The sequence below is a fragment of the Berghia stephanieae genome, chromosome 1, assembly GCF_034508935.2.
Source record: "Berghia stephanieae isolate SIO BIC M18660-M18661 chromosome 1, UCSD_Bste_1.3, whole genome shotgun sequence".
Lineage (NCBI taxonomy): Eukaryota > Metazoa > Mollusca > Gastropoda > Nudibranchia > Aeolidiidae > Berghia > Berghia stephanieae.
The window spans coordinates 10,700,553-10,721,390 of NC_088360.1; the positions used below are offsets into that span (position 1 = coordinate 10,700,553).

At 34.7% G+C, this 20,838-nt stretch overlaps 2 protein-coding genes across 6 annotated transcripts in view; one reads left to right on the forward strand and one right to left on the reverse strand.

The window, feature by feature from the left end:
* Nucleotides 1-141: 141 nt before the first annotated feature.
* LOC144967755 (G-patch domain and KOW motifs-containing protein-like) lies at nt 142-7,410 on the reverse strand. Its single transcript, XM_078905350.1, has 2 exons — nt 3,456-7,410; nt 142-2,891 (listed from the first exon to the last, which is right to left on the reverse strand). The coding sequence occupies exon 1, from the start codon at nt 7,315-7,317 to the stop codon at nt 5,740-5,742; it is 1,578 nt and encodes a 525-aa protein (XP_078761476.1). The 5' UTR covers nt 7,318-7,410; the 3' UTR covers nt 142-2,891; nt 3,456-5,739.
* A 270-nt stretch (nt 7,411-7,680) lies between these two features.
* The window catches only part of LOC144967759 (zinc finger Ran-binding domain-containing protein 2-like), a 20,064-nt gene continuing 6,906 nt past the window's right edge, over nt 7,681-20,838 (forward strand). The window contains exons 1-7 of one of the 5 annotated variants that reach the window (XR_013644463.1): nt 7,681-7,848; nt 11,707-11,759; nt 12,893-12,925; nt 14,935-15,040; nt 17,259-17,421; nt 18,496-18,636; nt 19,252-19,610. Coding sequence is in view for 4 of the 5 variants with exons in the window: in XM_078905365.1 (XP_078761491.1) it covers nt 7,790-7,848; nt 11,707-11,759; nt 12,893-12,925; nt 14,935-15,040; nt 17,259-17,421; nt 18,496-18,636; nt 19,252-19,571 (875 nt within the window). In the remaining variant the exon portion in view is untranslated. The remainder of the gene's footprint in view (nt 7,849-11,706; nt 11,760-12,892; nt 12,926-14,934; nt 15,041-17,258; nt 17,422-18,495; nt 18,637-19,251; nt 19,611-20,838) is intronic. The other 4 variants (XM_078905365.1, XM_078905373.1, XM_078905383.1 and 1 more) reach the window with 4 other exon arrangements.

Consider the following 20,838-nt stretch of genomic DNA (forward strand, 5'->3'; position numbering starts at 1 on the left):
GGTGATCTTAATTCATCAATATTTGCAGTACCGTAGTGTTACATTTAAAAAAGTGACTTGTCAGTGTGCAACAGGAAGTGGTGCTGACTGTACTGTGCCACAGGCTGATGGTTAATGCAAAAGTAATAGAAGAAGCTATAATTATAATAAAAATATAGTTTATTTAATGCACTAACACCACCCTAGATATAAATAATAAAGTAACATGGGGACATGGTGTAAAAAAATTTCAGAAGCGGAATAATATCATTGTGTCTACTGTATAAGATTACCTAAAACTACCACACATTGTAACACATACAGAGGTACAAGATCTCCAACAAGGGATAACATTTTTAAAAAAAATGATTACAAACTATGTAATTACATCAAAAATGAAAATTACTACCCTCATAACAGGAATAGGATTCACACAAGCTATTACCTCAAAAGAACAAAATTTGAATATTCCTCTCTCCATAAAAGATCCTATACAGAGTCTAGCTAGAAAATACAACACATTGTGGCAGTTGTTTGTTTTGATTTTAAGTTTTACAGTGCTTGTAACACTTTAAGGCTTAAGGTTATATCTGCACCAGTAAAAAGGAAGAAAATGGGATAAGTAAAAAAAATTATAGTATTACAATTAAGCACTCAAGAAAAAGTAAGACAAAGGGGAATCATCTCATATAGTGGACAGATGTATATTCCAAGAGCATACCATCAATAGTTTGAGATCACCTAAGTATCATCCAGACACCAACACAGGATCCCACTAAAAGTAAAAGGAATATACTCAAATGTTTATAAGATGTGTTTTCAAACTATCAATACATAACATAAACAAGATTTATAAGGAAAAAAAATCACCTCCAAATATTAACACGATACAATTGACTGTTTCCCTCCCAGCCAAGGATTCCAGCAAGGGCCAGGGCAAAAACAAGCAATCCCATTTCCAGACAAAGAGAGAATGTAACTCAGAAAACAGATATAGGGGGCTAGAAGACACAGCAAGTGACCTCCTGCCCACCATGGGAGATCAAAAGATCCCACCCTGATATTATGGAAGTGGAAGGGTACGAGGAACATGGGAGTGGGTGAGGAGGGGTAGAAGACACAGGAAGAACTTAATTCCCTGACAATGACACATATCACAAAGGAATGTCAAAGACACCCACCCTTCATCGTTAATCAAATATCTACATAAAGTAATAGCTCAAGAAATAGAGGACATACCTGTGACGAACGATTTTCTTTCACTGCGTGATTTCTTTATCATTCGTCAGCGTCTCATTCAAAACCACTTCAAACTTAGTGGACAATATATATTTGCCAAGGCAGATTAGCACCTCGAGTTAAAATACTCAAAACATGGACAGTCTTTTCTCCAATAAAGCTCTAAATTTTGCTAACGGAAAATTTGGTAAATAGGTGGGTAACCTTCCCATTGTATGACGGGACGCTAAATCCTACTCCTCACTTCCCGCTTAAGGTTTATTTACCTGTTCAAATTGTCTGCCCATTGTACGCTATTCTCCTGCTAATTACCCTTTCCAAACAAGACTCCAACGTGCATATGCCCTGAGGTTCTTGTCTCGTTCAAGAGTAGCTAAAATTGCAATTAATGTTCTAGCTCTCCGTTAATTCTTCCTTACTCAGTATTAATCAAAGCACCTGAATATCATTGGCTATCTAAAACAGGAACATTCTTCTGATTGGCTATTCCCATAATTTCAAAGCGTCCCTTTATTCACAAAATCAAATTCATCTCTGAATTGAATCACACACACGCTAAGAATCCCAAGAAAGAAGAGCTATCCCTCCAATTTCAAACTTTTAAAAGTTTTATTCTCTCGGTTGAAGGTAAAATGAAATATTGGTTAACATTCAAAGTGGAACGAGGTATTACTGTAAATTCAATGCTTAATCTATCATTACTATTATAGTTTGTGTATAGATTTTAATTGTGCTATTCCATGGATGTTCGTAAGTTGAAATACTTGTACAAACTATATCTATATGTATATTATACTACAGTTAACATTTGTTTATGATCTATGCTATTATTTCATTTATGTTCAATATGTACATTGCTTGATGTCTATACTCTACCGCCAATCCCCGGCCACACATCATAATAATCACAATTATAATTGATAAAAATAAATAAATTATAAAATATAAAGGACACATTCCTATTAAATTCTCATCATGTAAGATAGTTCAAACTGTCAGTTGATGTTTGATACAAATGCAATAACTAACCATTATCATGGAGTTACTGCTTCTCCTTGCCTTTGTCGGCAAAGAAAAGCTATTATGATGTGTCGCTCAAGGACGATCCGGTGGCGAAAGACAAACTTGATTGGCTCTAAGACCTTGTTGTTTAACTCTTAATTGAAGGTCTTAGGCTGTCACCATCTGTGGCTATCACTATCAACCATCTTTACTCCGTACCCAATACTTGAGGCACCCAACCCCTGATGTCAGTCATCACGACACCAGAACCTTCCTGTCAGCCCATAACTACAACACACTGTTGTGAAGTCCAGAAAACCCTGAAAGCAGGAGCCAACCCTGGAACTAGCTGATACATTTGCCTCAATCAGCAAGCCGGCAGGATAAAGATAAGCCAAACGGGCTTATACCATTTTCAAATGAATCACATACCGACACATATGATTATATTAAAGTAAATAAATAAATAGATAATAGATTAGATCCACTCAATTAGAGCCATTCTTCCTGATACAAACTAAACACTTATTTTCTCTATCTTTTCCTGTAACAATCCAATTAAACTTTATGTATAGAATGTTATTATTGTATTGGGCGTTACTATTGTCTTGACTCAATTGTTATTAATACAATTAAGTTATAAGGGACCCTAAGGCAATTCCTAATCACCCCTAGATTAACCCATAGAGGCCCACTTCCCCTGGAGTCGCCCGTGACTGTTGAGTCCCGCATCGCCCGTCATCGCCCGCGGCCCCTGAGAAAAAACGGATCATGTTTACTTTGTTATTGTAACGAATCACTTCGTTTTATTCTAAACCGGAAACATCGTAAACGTAATGCGATTGTTCTATTTCCGTTTCCTTTTTACCGCACGTTTATATCGTTGATAGCATGGATGGACAAGACGAGGCGTTAGCACCCGATCAAGGTGATTCGGACACTGAATCGAAGTCCGAGATTGACGAAAATGACGGGAATGGGGGTGCGAGGAATGAGTTTTTTTTTTAAATATTTTTTTTCCCAATTTATTGAAATCAAAACATGTCATGTTATATATCATTCAAAAGCAAATTTATCTGGCTATAAAAAGGAATTAAAATTATAATTTTATGTCATTTGGTTCTCGTTTAATAATTTTTTAACGTGTGTTGGTATTTTTTTGTTAAGAGTTAGCCCCTTACACTGGGCCTCAGGGGAATTTTTTTTAGTAAACACCGGGCCTCTATGGGTTAAACCTGAGCCGTTTGTGGTATAGGTTGGGTGGCGCAGCTGGTAACGAGAGCCATAGCGCGCATACTAGTTCGAATCCAGACCATTGAGCTATCGGTTGGACTCGATCCCACAAAAATAACACACAACCCGCCACAATACCTACTACGTACAATTCAATAAAATTCATTATTTTTTCAGCTTTGAGGTTTGACACTCCTTCTCACACAAAAGCAGAGAAATGTTATTTCAAAGATAAAGATGCAATGATTCGGGACAAAATTGTGTTTTTAATATTAACTGTTGAAATGAATGCACAGATTGACATTGACAGGATCAGCATTGACGGAGAATCTGCGAGGCGGACAGATGAGACTTGAAAAAGGAAATACGTATATCAAATATGGTATACTAAAAAGATAATTAAAAATTGCAGACTTTGGGCTAAGGGTCATGAAAACACAAAAGAATAACATGTTTGGCATGGAGCAAAATATGTTCAAACTGTCGGGGTAGAAATCATTTTGCAGTTAGATGTAAAAAGAGAAGAAATGTCAAAATGACAAGAGGAGGACCAAGGATCATGACAACAGTATAGATTTTCAGTGGAATGGTTAATTGCTATAAGGACAAATGTTTTTATGTTTTTAAGGGTTTTACGGTGGTTGAAACACATTTACGTTATTTCAGTGCCAGTAAAAAGGAAGAAAATGGGATAGTCAAATTCTAGAATTACAATTAAAGCACCCAAGAAAAAGTAAGACAAAGGGGAACTGGGAACAAATAGGGATCAGATGTAGATTTCAAGAGCATACCATCAATGTACTTTGAAATCACTGATAAGTCTCATCTTGACACAAGAACGATATCCAATAAAGAGGAATACACTCAAATGCTTACATTACACATTCAAAATAACAATTATCATAATACATAACAGAGAGATGATTTACAAGGACAAAAATATCATCTCCAAAAACAATAACTTCAATAACTATGCATTTGACAGTTTCCCTCCTAGCCAAGGACTCCAGCCAGGGCTGAGACAACACCGAGTAATCTATTCCAAGACAAAGAAAGAAAGCAAATCAGAAAAAAAGCTATAAAGGGATAGAAGGCACAGTAAGTGCCACCCTGCCCACTATGGGAAACCAGGAACCCCACCCAGTATAAGGACAAAGAGAGGATGACAGCACTGGTCACTGAATGTAAATGGCATCGGCGTTAGAATTCAGGTTGATACTGGAGCTGATGTCAACATCATTTGCCAGAAATATGTGAAAAAGGGTCAAACAAGAAAAACAAAACAAAACAAAAGCTTGTGATGTGGAACAAAACAGAAATGATATAAAAAGATGAGACTGCATTGTCGGTTACACATTATAAAAAAAAGTGATGTAAAAAGCATCAAGTTCACCGTTGTGGATAACCAATTTTCTGATAAGCTTGCAAACATCAAAAGAACTTGACCTAATAACAGCAAATTAAGAAAATTTCAATGCAAGAATGGTGTCCACAAACAATTACACTACGGGAAATGACAGTCCCAAAGACATTGGTGATTTTGGAAGAGTGATACTAACATTAGATCCTAATGTAAAGCCTGTCGCATTACCATGTAGATGAATTCCACATGTGCTGAAAGATAGAGTGAAAAGAGAAATAGATTCTTAATTAGCAAGAGGTATTCCGAAAAAAAAAACAAACAAAAAAACTTGGGTGAACCATATGGTATGTAGTGGGAGGGCCAACATACTCCCCCTTCGTCTGTTTCCCTTTTGGCAAGGATCTTAAACATGGGCAAGGGAAAATGAAATACCTAATCTAATTTAAGGGCAGGAAACTTGCAGGAAGAGAATGAATGATAAGGGGGATTAAACTATCCAATCCATTTGAATACACACCATTGTAGCTTCAATATTGAAGACAGAAACATTAGTGTGGTGTGGGGTGGTGTTAGGTTATGACTCTGTATCACAATAGTTATGTTCTCTTGTGACAGAAATGTTTTCTTATTGACAAGTACATTTCTCATTATGTACTGTCAACTGTCAGAATTTCTCACCCCAAGTCTTTTTTTTTTTATCGGGGAGGAAATTACATACAGCAACTAGGAGTAAGAGGATGAGTGGAAATAAAGTTTAAAGGTATGAATTACAAAGACATTTTGTAACTAAATCCTAATTAGAAACAGGACCACGATAAAAAAATAAAATAAAATAGAAATATATGTAATTTAAAACATTTAGTGCTTTGAATAATTCAATGAATTTACAATGGCATTTTGAGAGATTGATAATAATTCAGGAGTTAATAATCATCCCGAGCATGAACATTTCCCACATATTCACATACTTCATCATAACCTAGTCTTAAAACAATGTCTCTATCAGAAAGTAACTGTACCAAGGTAAGACATTTGTCTTTGTCTCTCTTCATTATTTGTCCAACTTCACCACGCTGAGGGCCAGATACAATTAAAACAAAAGAATTGTCATCTCTTGGTATAACAGTTTCTAATGAAGATTGTGAAATATCATCAAGAACTTTCCCATCACTTGATTTACAAATGCAAATTCCAGGAGAAGGCACATCAACAATAACCACTTTTTCTTTGTAAAAGTTTTTGAAATTTTTGTCCACAACTCGAACACGCAAATCTTGTTGCACCCATGGCCTTTGGTCCAAAGTAGAAACATTGTCATCCTCGTGTTCTGAGGCAGAAGATTCAGTGTGTTTATTTTTTTTAGATTTTAATATATTTTCATCTTTTCCATACTTTTCATTCTTATGTGACTTTTTGTGTTTGCTTCTCTTGTGTTTAGAATGTTTTTTATGGTGACTACTGCTCCTGCCATTATTTTCAGCATCCCTTTTATAATGTTTATTGTCTTCCTCATCGTCATCTTCTGAGTGTTGTCTTTTATGTGAATGGCTCTCGTGATATCCGTTTTGCTTTTCTTTTTCTTTATGCATTAACTTTTCCTCTTCATCTTTCTTATATTGATCGGCTTTCTGTTTGTTGAGATATTTTGAAAATTTGTCGTATTCTTTTTTAGAAACAAGTGAGATATTAGCTTGCATCATATTGCATGTTTTCCCATTCAGTGCTAATTTTACCATAACACGAGAATTGTCTTCATCAATACCTTCCACAACACCATAAAGATCTTTATTAGAACCAGCAGTAACAATACAACACGAACCGTTTTTTAGTTCAATGAGATCAGAATCATCCTTTCTCGTAGAAATTTCTGAATCTTTCGTATTACTTTTATTACTCCTATCAGCTCCTAAACCAAGTCCCTTAGGTCGTATTTGTGCTTCTACAGGGGCAATAACTTGACCGCTTTTTCCAACACCACGGCTTTCATTCCACCCCATTCCACGCAACATTGCCATACCAAAATGCTCAATTGGAATTTGATCATAGTCTGCATCATTTGGAGCAGATGGACGCAAAGTAACATCTAATTTAGAATCTGTTTCAAACCCATCAGGTATTTTGTTGTGCATAAGGAGAGGAATAGAACGAGACGTGTCTTCAGTAGAACCTTTTTGCTCCCATTCATCGTTTAGTTTGGCCGATTCTTTAAGTATTTCTTTAGCAGCCTGAATATCTAGATCTTTTGATTCGTCGGTTCCACCATCAGCGCGCCATCGATTTTGCTGTATCAAAGGTATTACATATTCTGTTTTCTTTTTCTTGTCGCGATCACTTTTAGATGATTTCAACTCTTTACCTTCCAGGGACAAAACAAAGTCTTTTGTGTTATCAGGTTTCTCCTCGCTTTCCTCAACTGCAGATTTCTTAAGTTGCACGGTTTCTTGCTTTTTAAAGAAGCCAAAAGACAACGATTTTTTGTTTTCCCCTGGAGGATCCATCATATTTTGTATAGTAAAAAACAAACTGAAGTATAAATAAATGATCAGATCGGTGTCGTCTCCTCTACGACTCAAACTCCAATCAAAACTTACACAGGAAGTAAACAAATCCATTGATATTGAATGTAATGTCTCCATACAATCTTAGGATCAACATGTTGGGATTCGTTTTCAACATTGGAAGTGGCCCTAATAATAGCCTTTCACCAGTCTATTTTGCTTCATATATTGATATCAACTATTTATGCCTAACTAACATATTTACATAAACAGTGAAATATGTAAGTTTTCATTTGGATTTATGATATTCACAATTCGATAATAAACACTTCGATAATTTGGCGTTTCATTCGTAGGGGAGACAAATCTGTTTCAATTAGGTACCCACCCAATGCAGTGTCAAGTAGCCACAAATACATTTTCAACTGTGGTTTAACTGTAGATCAGTTCTAGAAATAATTAATTTGTTTTGGACATGTCTTCTAAAGAACGTTTCAAACCTAATGAAGGCGATTGGATCTGCCCTGATTCAAAGTAAGATTCTTAACATTAACACACGTCTGGCTTACATTATCCCATGGCCCATACATACACTACACCAGAGAGGTGGGCCTTTGGCTTACCAATACCAACCTCCGCTGAATGTCCAATTCGCCTTGAGCATGCATTCACGTAAAATATAAAGATTTTTAAAAAAAACCTACCTCTGTTTCAAAAACTAGCATCTTTCAAATTTCTAAGAAACATTTTGATTTTTCATAGTTCGTTAAAAAATACCAGCCAATCTGACCCGTTGTTGAGTCGAATGAAAACGAAATTTTGTTGTTTCGTTTTGTTGTTTACACGGTTTATTTAATCTAATGGAAATGCCGTAAATAAGTTTTCATGGACTTCCTGTGTTGTTTTTACAGTGTCACGTGACCAATATTGAGAAATTTGTCGTCTGCTACAAATAATTAGACCGGTGGTGGTGGTGGTGGTGGGGGGGGGGGGGGGTAGATATTTTCGTTGGAGCAGAAAAAAAGTGAGTGTATTATTTCTTGTACTTGTAGAGAGGACTAGGGTCCACAACAGCACGTTGATTGAATGAAAGAAAAAAAGACCTTTTTATCCGCCGCCACCACGGGGGGGGGGGGGGGGGGGGTGCATGAAGACGAAAGGGAGATGTGTTGCTTGGTGACCTTGGTGACGTAGAGCATGTCAAGGATGCTCGCAGGTGTTCTTAACCCCTTAACAGCGAAGCTAATTTTTTGCTTTCAGATAATAATTTGCCTTTACCTTTATCATTGTTAATGGAGAATACGGCGTTTCCACAAAGAGAGCAGTCAGACTATCGCAACTCGGACTTCAATTGTCTGTAATCGTTTTGCCGTTACTTGTCTTTTGATGAAAGAAGATTTGGTGTTAGGCCAAAGATCGAATTTCGCCTCTAAATGGTTGCATTGCTACTGGGTTTGACATCTCCCCCCCCCTCCCTTTTTTTTTTTTTCTTCTTTTTTTTAATTTTCAACTTAATATTGTTGATTGTTATTTCATTTTTTATGATTAGTAAGTGCGGTAGGAGTCTCACAGGATGCTGGAGTACTGCAATTAACCCTTTGCCAGTGACACTGATTTTTTGTTTTCAAATAATAGTCTATTATATTATTTTTTAACGCAGAAAAAAAAACGTTTCCACCATAAGAGCAGTAAGAATATTGATATAAAGCGCTTTGAACACGTTGGGTGGATATTGCGCTATATAAAAGCTCAAGTTTTAAAATTGTATTACTGTTGTTTGTCTTTTGATGAAAACGGTGAGATTTTATTTTAGGTCCAGGTAAGATTGAAATTCGCCTTTGAAAGGTTAAGTTTTTCTTTTCAGGTTTTTTTTGTTTTTTTATAAATCAAATGCGGCTATGCTGTTTCCTTTTGTTTTTCTTACTGGCAAGCTATCACTGTACTTACCCGCATGGCTTGCACACACAAAAGGATACATCTAGGTCACAAAACCTTACATCCAGGTCACAAAACCAGACAACTAGGCCACACATCAAGACATCTCTGTTTCGTTTGTTCCAAGATAGCAAAACAAACCAGGTGTCTTGGAGTTCGAAAGACCTTTCCATAAAATATTTGGTATTTGCAAGACCCTCAGAAACCAATTCCCGATACAGCGCTGGTGCACTGTTACTTATGACCTTGATTTCTTTCGTACCCACCCCCAAAATCTCACTTATTGTGTGTTATAGGCAGAATAAATAGCTGGGCTGCCACATGCGTGACTAAATTGGCCAAAGAGAGAATCTATACTTTGGCATTAGACACCCATTACCCGATGTCTTGGTTTTTAATCCTAGCCTAGTGAGAGAGAAAAAACAAAACAATCATATATATGTATCTGCAAACAGCAGAACGTTTTCATTTTACAATGAGATGGGAAGGGGAAGGGATAACACTATGACAAGAGAGAAAGAGAGAGAGAGAGAGAGAGAGAGAGAGAGAGAGAGAGAGAGAGAGAGAGAGAGAGAGAGAGAGAGAGATCCATCCATTGCTTGTATTGCAGCGGCAAACTAGTAAGCAGAGTTACTGTGTACGTAGATTCTGAGGCTAGGTACCTGGTTACCGTGTATGTAGACACGCCCTTTTAATTACGTGGCGCGTTTTTCTTCTTTTTCTCAACTATCCCTCAAACGCAATACACAGCTTTAAAAGTTTGTATGAATGTCTGAACCAATTTGTCTTAATCAAAAAATATTTTTTTCATTGTAAAATTTAACAATAGGAAAGGATTTCGCTTATAACAGCTATATTCAAGTCGATATCTGATAATTAAGGATCATAACTCACAGTATCAAAATTATGAATTTTCTGCATGTCATGTGTATCCATTTTGAAGGGATTAGTTAAAATGGAATGCTCGGTCAATTGATACTCCAACTATATACACATACAGTATCTGAATATGAAGAAATGAATGACAATCCTTTACTATCAGACATCTACATTTTATAACTATCAATACACATTACTTATGAATACCGTGAACATTACAAGCTTCCAACATTATTTTGATTGCAAAATTTATAGAAATAGCTTGTGTTTATGCCAAAGAGGATTACATAAATTTAATGTAGACTGGTCAAAAGAAGAAATTCATCAATTTATTGGACAGCGTTACCATATATATATGTGTTCAACAATAATAACTACGACAACAGCAACAAAGACATACTGGACACATCAATCATCACATTCTGATGATGAGGACGATGAAAATGAGAAATGGAACGACCATGGAAGATTTCATGGCATCACTCTATCTAATGGAGCATGTCTTTTTCCAGTCTTCCCTTGTTATATCATTTATTGCCTCGTCGGTGAGAGTAAATTTGATGTTCCTCCTCTCAATCTTTCCCCTTATGGGGTCAAAATGAGCTTGTTGACGTATATTGTGTATATATAGTAGCAACCTACTATCCATCGACTGATTTATTGTTTGGGTAATTTTATACTTTAATTTATATATTTTATTAACTTGACTCATTTCTATGTGCGTTATGAAATTTTTCTCATTCTGGAAAGTTAAGAAATATTTAGAAGAGCAGACTTTCAAAGAAGCATCTGTGTATAACCAATGGTGATTATTGTCAGACTTTGTCTGGCTTTAATCGTCCATTTTTATTGACAGGCATGTCAGTGAATAATCACAGCATTTTGTTGTTCATTAACGTCATCGGAATTATTATAGTCACTAAAAAGTTTGCATCATTATTCATTCGAAGTGGCAATTCGGACTCGAGTCTGAATCGTCTCCCATGGCTATTTAGACTCACGGGCAGTGGGCAGAGTGTAACTGATGCAAATCAAAATAACAATTTAAATAACTATCAACTCGCTTTATTTGACGAGAAAGACAATATCATAGATCAATTGGAAGTCCAGTTAGAAATTCAAAGGAAAATGTTAAAACTCTTCAAAAGTAACAAAAGTCAGTCAAAGTAACTGTGGTCTAAAGGAAACGCTTTTCTAACAACATAACATGATGTCCAAACAAAGTGAGGACAAAAAAAAAATTATAATTCAAAAAATTACTTATTCTTATAGTATTAGTTAGGTAACAATCCTTATCCAGTCCAAAGTAGGGGAGTGAGCTGAGTCAGTGAGATGTGGGCAAAAAAGAATTTCTTCTGAACTCTTTTTCTATTACCATCAGTTCCACTCTGCCCACTGCCCGTGAGTCTAAATAGCCATGGAAGACTATTCAGACTCGAGTCAACTCCCCAAAAATGGAAACTTTACTTTTATAAGGACTTGATTAGTGCCTACATATTGGTTTGATTCATAGATTAATGTCAATCAGATTGATTTTCCATTAAATAATTTTTTGCCATTGCTTTATTCCACCTCTAGTTGTGGAAATGTCAATTTTGCAAGGAGACCAGAATGTAACAAGTGTGGTAAAAGTAAGTGACATTTAAAAAAATGAATTTGTTATTTGTTATCATTATAAGTATAATTGGCTTTGGCATTCAATGAGGACCATGAAACAAAAGAGGTCGAAGATATTTAACAGTTCCATGAAAAAGAGGAGTGAGTTGTTTGCTGTTTTAAAAACACAACATGGGTCACTAAATTGACTTTCTGCTATATGTTGATTAGTCAACTAATTGAATCAGAAGGTTTTGCAACCAATAACCTAGTTGCGTGGCTTTTGAATTGCTTGCAGCTTTTCAGGTAAATGAAATTGGTTGTTAGTTTTAATGCATATATTTTAAAATTCAAACAGTATCAAGAAATAACAATAAAAAACGAAAAGAAAGTTGAGTAGATTAAAGAATACAAGTAACTTGGTGTTATATTTGATGACAAATTAGAATGGTAGGCACATTCAAATAAAGTTATTACCAAAATTAATTCCAAAATGCATTTCATGAGAAAGCTTTACAATATCAACCTTGATTAAGTTCGCCTCTCTCCATTAAAAAAATCTTGTGTAAATATTATTTTGAGATTTTGTCTGATTGCCTGGGGTGGTAGCATTAAGAAATGGGGAAAACGTAACATTAACATTGACAGGATTATTAAATATGGACACAAAATGCTCAGTATAACCACTTTTGATAACTTTGAAGAACTTTATTTTAAAATATGAAACATAAAGATTAATAGAATTGTATGCGACAAATCCCACCCTCTGCATTAGGAAATTCAATTTTTCAAAAGAAGTGGACAAATGCACGAATCATAACAAAGAGACAGCTACATTTTAATTCTTTTCTTCCAACGGCTGTGAGAAATTATAAGATGCTAATCTAACCTTATAGTTATCCACAATTTATCCCTTATATTTAAGAATATCTTTTACCAAGACTAACATTTAAATAGTTCTGATTCTAAGAAATACATAATATAAAATGCTATTATAATATAATATAAATAATTTAATTATATATCATAATGTAGTATAATATAAGTTAATATATCAGATTATAAAGTCTACTTTGTTTTTGAGATTTATTTACCTACAGAATTATAACTTGTATTTTAAATTAGATAGTATGTATTATAACAGTTTCATCTATTTATTTACCTACAGATATACAGCTTATACTAGAAGACCAAGCGATATGTATTTATTTATTTATTTATTTATTTATTTACCCTTACATATAAAGGTTATAGTTATGCTGAACAATTAAATGACATATATTTTTACCCTTTTAAAATAAAACATACTGATCTATCTAATAGCTAGAGCCTTTCATTCCTGACTGACGAACTAAATTATATATTATTTATATTTTTACCTTCCTTTATTTAAAGTTTGAGATCTATTTACCAACAGAAATTCTAGATTTAGTTAACAGTTATAAAGTTTACAAGTTAGATTTTCTAATTAGGGTGGGATGTTCCAATTTGGACCCCCACAATGGCTCTCTCAGGACTTTCATTGCACGCACATCGAGAGTAATTGTGAAAATAACCATTGCATATGTTGCAAAAACTAGGGTTGTGTTGAATAAGTGAATGAATCCCGGATCATCTGAATACAGGTAGCGGGTCGTGGGAGTCGGCAGCTTGCGCCCCGGATAAAAAATATCCATGAATAATAATTTCACAGAAATCAAATATCACCATTAATCATTCAGAATACATTTTGGGCATCATTTTGGTCTCCTCGATGGAATATCAAACACCAATCTGACATAAATCGAGGTGAAAAAGATTGACTTTTCTTATCTCATGACCTCCCGCTTTGGTAGCTGGCAACCTGATCCGGTGTATGAGCACTACTCAGAGTTTGAATATTTTTGATCCAGTGTTGTGCTTGAATATTACAGACCCAGTGTTTGTTGTCGTTCAAATTTATGCTAAAAGTTACGTTTGGTTGTAAAATTATTCCATCTTTCAGTCTTGTTCAAGAAAACAAGTTGTCCGCTGATTCGTGTAGTACCAATTTTCAAAATGCTTGCTCTGAAAAAAATGAGAGGAAAATTTGATTTTGAGAATTTTTTGCCTCATTTTGTCTTTTGTTCTGAGGTATTCATGAATACGAATAGGTAGTCAACAACTAACGGCAGTGTATTCATGTAGCCGGCAGCTAAAATCTTGCTGAAAATCGTGACTCTAATAAACACCATTCATCTAAAGTTTTAGATAAAATACTTATCCGTTATTACATTTCATTTGTGTGTTTGGCCTTGATTTATGGGCCCTAGTCACTTGTCCCCACCCAGTTGTGCCAATTCAATTGTACGAATTTATATTGCAAATATTGTTGTTTTATATTGCTACTTCGATTGTAAGATGCCTCGAATTCATGAAAAAGAGATGGGAGAAGCTCGTACATGATGGGACAAGGATTTTAAGAGACAATTTGTTTAATTAAATAACATGGAAAAGCTCTGAATTTGGCTTAAATATATCATGCATTAATTGCTGGCTGTGTTAAATCAGAACTCAGCTCTATGTCATAATTCTTATTAAAATTAGGTGTTAAAATAGGTGAATTGGGAATTGGAACACCCTACCCTAGTTAATTCATACTTTTAGAAATTTATTTACTTACAAATGTATTATAACTACTGCTTGTTGTTTGGGTCTTTATTTTAAGTTTATTGAATGAATGAATGAATGAATGAATGACTAGAATGTGGTTATGTCTTATTACATATCGATGTGTTACAAAATTTCCATAAAGGATCAATACAGTATGTCTTATCTTATCTTTTCAGATAGATTTTATTTTTTTAATGTCGGAGTCTTAGGAGGGTTGTTTTATTGTTGAATAGAATAGATAGTGTTGACATAATCACACAAATAGACACTGCTATACAATCAGTGTCGTCTTGGAATAAAGAGCCATTAGAATACTGGACCACTTTGGATGAAATAAGGCTCACATACTTAGCAGTCCTTGTTAAAATAATTTTTTTTTTTTTTTTTTTTAGTTTTTGCTTTCAAATATTTATTGATACAAGTTCTGTATACATTGTATATTATATTTCAAGTTATCATTTAATGTCTAAAAATTGTTTTGACTATTGTGCATCGTTTTTTTTTTTTCGCGGAAGGGGGGGGGGAATTGATTTGATTGGAAAAACGGATTTGGTAATAATTATTAAATTTTATTTATAGGTCGCAAAGAAGGTACTGTGTTTAAGGCAGGAGGAACTGAAATTGGAAAACAGCTTGCTGAAAAAAGTAAAGGGCTCTTTTCAGCTGATGACTGGCAGTGCAAAAGGTATTTTTACAATGTTTTAAATTACTGTAATGAGGGCTGTATTTATAACAGATGGATAAAAAGTTTATCTTTAATGGGGTCATCAAGTCGTAGTCTTGATACTTTAGGATCTATTTTTCCAAGGGGAAATAATACATACACTGTTAGATGAGGCATTGCCACAGTTTTTTTTTCATCATACCCAATTAAATATAATAAAAATAATTGAGCTTTATATAGTGCAATTTCCACTTAATGTGCTCAAAGCGCTTTACAAGGGGTCCCTGGTCAACAGCAACATTTAACATGTAGGACGGGACATGATGCCTGTTAGGCGATATTACAATTTTTCTGACAAAGACAATGCTGTTAACTGCCAGGTACTCAGTTTACACCTGAGTACGGTGAGAGAATGTGAGTAAAGAGTCTTTTCCAAGGACTCAACTATGCGCCGAGCATGAGGCTCGATTAGTTTTTCAATAAATTAATTCTCAAGCCCACACTTCCTTGCAGTATTTATTTATTTCCCCAATATACTTAAAAAAAACAACAAAATCTTGAACTTTTATATAGCACTAGATCATACTAGATGCGCTCAAAGCGCTTCACAAGTCTTATAATATCCATCTTGTAGCTAGAAGATCATTGATACCTGAGACAAGCTCAGTACAGTAAAACCTGGTTAAACTGAAATTCAAGGGACTTGTTATTCTATTTCGGTTTAAACATATATTTTGGTTTAGGCATGCCTCAAACGTTATGATTTCCCACTGTCACACAGAATGCATCATATCAAATTCTTCAACAGTTTGACTTCGTGGTTGAAGTATTGTAGCGTAGTTATATTGAGTGAGTATGTTTGTGTGTATGCATATGATGTGCACACAAACGAGTGTAGTGGTAGTAGGTGCCAAAGGGAGCAATAGTGTTATTACTCCAATGTCATCTTTATGGAGTTACAACATTACTCTGCTCTCAATCAGCACATTGTGTTCTCACCATCAAGTAAGAAAGGACTGGTGCTGTCGGGGCGGGATTGGTTGGGAAAGGGAAGTGAGTGGGAAAAGAGAGGCAACAGAGATGAACAATAAGTTGTGGATTATTGTGTCCATTTGGGAGGGGAGGGTGGGGGGGGGGGGGGGGGGGGTTGACTGTGAAATGGAGAGACTTTCAGTGGAGGTGTGTGAAGGGTGTTTAAAGATAGTTTGAGCGTTGTAGCTTTCGGTTTATCAACACTTACTGACAGAAATAAAGAGGAATATATGACAACATTTTGATTTCTTTTCGGTTTAGAAAATTTTGGTTTAACCGGTTTTTACTGTAATTTGTGTTGTGGCTAACCCCCAAGGCCTTAGAGCTATTAAGTCGAATTTGTTGTTCATTTCTTGTATCACATTTTGTCAATGCATGTGTTGAATGAGGGGGCATGGAGGGAACATGCAGTTTAATTTTCTTTTCACATATTTCTCCAGTTGTAAAACAAATTTCACTAAATACCTGGATTTTGCAAGGTTTCCAGCTTAATCCGGATTTACAGCTTTTTGAAATGGATTTAAGTTTATTTCTGGCATCTAGATCATCTCATATCTCAACTTAATACCATTTTGAGGCAACAGGTCAAATTTCAAAATAAATTTCAGGCTTTTTTTGAATTTGTTAGAATGGGATTTCAGGCTTTTTTGGCCTGACCTACTTGAACCCATGTGGATTTATTGTTGCATCCCTAAAAAACACACTTTAATGAGTAATTTGTCCTGGATATCCGTTGCTCGGAAGATTTTCAACAGCACAATTTTAGGAATAACATTTCAATTTGACCAGTGATTAACAACCTGTTTTGTCTAATAGTTTCACAGATTTCTGTTCTCCTTTGCAAAATACTTGTTATTTTGCAAAACGAAAATGTTTGAAATTTGCTATTTGAAAACTTGTATTTTTCGTATGTAATGTAAATTCCAAAAGAGGCCATGCAGATAAGGCATTGTACTCTGATCTGAGCCCGACTTTTAAATGGACGAATTTATTAATCTCCTGGATTGGTGTTGACAATGTATATTTGCTCAATGTTTACTGTTTGTATCCATCCTATTTCTTTAGGAATTCTTAAGGAATGTAAAAAGAGTTGAAATAAAAAAGAAATAGAATTGCTGTACTTTTTTCTTTAAGGGAATAGAAATGTTGGAGCTGATTCCCTTTACTTAAACATTTCTGCATTCATTTTCTAACTCTTTAAATCAAGCTGTGGCAATGTAAATTGGGCCAGAAGGATGACGTGCAACATGTGTAATGCGCCAAAGTATGGGCGTGTAGAACAGAGAACTGGCTTTGGTGGAGGTTACATGGAAAGAGATGAAGTGGTGGAATACAACAGACACGATGACTCGGATGACATGTATGACGAGGTGAGGAGTGGGTTGATGTTTCTACTCTTTTGTATGAACAATTTTGAATTGGTGTCCATCACTGAAATACACTCCAGCATGGTTTCCTCAAACTCATTCCAATGTTCAGAATTTTTCTTTATTATTCTTTGTTATCATTCCATTCCTTCCTTGGACTCAAGTCTCCTCAAACTAATTTCACCCAGCCAACGTAAAAACAAGAAAAATTTAACTAATTAAAGTTTAATAAGAAAGTAAAAATTTTTTTTTTTTTAATTATATTTTTAATGTGTCTGATGATTTCGACCACTGATGATTTACCATGACATTGACAGTTACGAATGAACGTATCGTGTGTATCTATCTACACTGCAAGTATGTGTATGCATTATGATACACAAGTAGACACACACAGCCACTCACACGCTCCATCGCCGGTTCGCATAACTGACACCTCTCTGCTTATTCTTATCACGTCTCCATTTTTTTCTAATTTCAATGCCACGCGCAATGATTTGCTAATGGTTGGTACGACAGTAAAACGGTAAATGGAATGTTGTGATACAGCAACCCTCCCACATACACACAAACACACACCAACCCCTAGTAACATGTCATAACATATCAATAACGTAAATAAATAATAAGAGTTCCATTTATTCATCATGAAGCTAAAATCTGTCTTAGGGTCTATTCCAAGGAAGACTGAAATAACCCAGGTGTCAGCTGCAGCATAGCATTGCAAATTGAGCTAGGGAGAGATGGCTTGCTGAAAGTTACATAACACAGAGGATATTCGAACTAGGTATCTTTAGATTATACCATACCACTAATCTGCACTGACATGGTAAGTCGTATGACATGGCACAGTTTCCTCGAACTTTTTTGCATGCCCCAAAACCTTCCATTTATTTTCCTTTTCCTTTTTTTTTTTCTTTTTAGATTGTTTTCTATTTCATTTGACTCGTTTTAATATTTTTCTTCTCATATGCTCTTGATGTTTTTTAAAAAAAAAACTGACATAAAGAAAGTTAATTATGAAAGCATAGTTTAATTTTCATTATTTTAAGCTATGTATTATATGATCACCAACAGTTTGGAAGAAAGAAAAAGAAATTCCGAGGACCATCTTCTGATGAGAAGCATTCACCACGACGTAGGGAGGCAGAGGAAGAGGAAGAAGAGGATGACGATGATGATGAAGATATCTCCAAATATAAATTGGATTCTGATGAGGTTATTTTCGTTTTTTTTTTGTCTCTTGTGTTTTTCTTTGTACTTATTTTTATGCTGTTTCAATCATATTCATCCTATATATAACTTTTACAAAAAGACTAATGATGATCATTAATATTAGAATGCTAAAATTTACAATGATTATTTCATCAAGAGTCATGATAATGATGATGACCTTAATGAAAATATCACACTTACTTTCAATTATGAAACAAGGTTCTGGTCATGGCAACTTTTTAAAACTAATAAATGATCAATCAATAGAAATTATAGATTTTTAAGAATTTAGAAATTTAAAGCTTCATATTTTGAAAATGGTTGGAGATAAAAGTTGTTCTTTTGGCAGTTTTCAATTTATTTATTTAAAAAAATAATAATTTTGATTTACTTATGAGGAAATTGTTGGAAATAATTACTAATATTTTACATTTTTAGGTGCTTGTAGGTCGAGCACAGATAAAATCTGGATTAATTATATTTTGATTGTTTCATCATCTTCTTATATTTTTTTACTCTAAAAGTGTATCAAAGACTTCAACATTGTAAAAACGAACTGCTTTTACTAAGTTTTGCATCTTGAATCCTAAAAGATAATGCTACATTTTCTCTCTGTAGGAGGATGAAGATGGGGATGTATCAAAATACAAATTAGATGACAGTGATGATGAAGATAAAGACGAGGCTAATTCTAAAAACAATTCGATTGGAAAAAATAACAAATCACCCGCCAGGTCTTCCCGCTCCAGATCATCTAGTTCAAGCTCTTCCAGCTCAAGTTCAAGGTCATCAAGTTTCAGCTCTGACTCAAGGTCTAGGTCAAGATCTGGCAGTAGGAGGCGACATTCTCGGTCTAGAAGTGGCGATAAGAGTTCTAGTGTTGGAAGCAAAAGAAGGTCCCGGTCTCGATCTGATAGTCGAAGGAGATCTAGGTCCAGGTAAAACTTGGTAACAACTCTAGGTAACCCATCAAAAAGGTCATTATCGCTCCGCTACAATAGTTTTGTATGACTTTGATTCTGTCAGTACTTTACTGATGTTGTAAATATTCTGTGTAAAGAAATAAACAAGATGATCAGAGACCTGATACGTATGCACTATAACGAAATATCACAGTAAGTCACTTGTCTCCTTAATTTTTAATTTTTTGAAAATGAGGATTCAATTTTAACTAGATGGTTTTATACTCAATTTGTTTTTAGCAGTATGAAGTCTAATTTTTTGCATAAATCACGATTGATAATAATAATAACAATAATTGCTTTTACTTCATTGCGTAAGAAGTTTGATTGTACCTAAGTAAGGAGACAATTCTTTTCCCTCACTTTAAGACAAGCAACTTATTCTCCTCTTTGTTTTGTTGGGAAGTCAACTCTTGCATTGCCGTCTACTCTATTATTTCATCTTTGAAGCTTCACTTTAAAGAATTTTTTATGTTGTGGGTCAACTTAACTTTATCGTTGTTTGCATTTCAAAATGAAAAGAAAGACATTTTGGCAGTGTACAGTAGCATGGTCTCATTCTATGTGGCTTTCACTTTTTTGTCTTGGCATGAGACCATCTGGTTTTGCATAAACCTTACAAGGTGGAACAGATGAAGCCTTCCACGGGGTTAGGAAATTTTTCCCTCATGAAGCGCTTGGTCTTAATTGTTGGATATCGTTATGTATTTTGTAAGTATTTAAGGATATTACTTTTGGTAGAGATTTTATGCCAGTGTCTGAGTGAAATTCTAACGTGGGTTCTGACTAGATATGATAATAAATTGCTCTCTTAACCTACTTTACTCTCTCTTTGTACCAGAACTTATATTTTGCTCTTTCTCATGCACTTTCCAGTGTGGATAAATTTTTAATTCAGAATCTATTGACTTTTCCCATCGCTTGTATTTTTTTCTCCTTTTACTGATATGAATTAATAATAATAAACATTAGACAAGAAACTTCAAGGATTTGAACCACAGACTTGACAAATTTGGATCTTTTAACTTTAGAATTAGTCAAATATGCCATAGGGATATGGTTTTGTTTTTGTTTACCAGTGATTTAGTTACACAATATTTTACAGTCATGTTTTCGATCTAAAGCAAATATAAACAAAAGAGGATGGGATATATTGGAAGGGAGGAAGTGGGATTTTTTATTTTGGTTGATATCGATTTTATTCTGAAATTTGAAATTCTTTGAAAGTGCATATTGTTTTTTG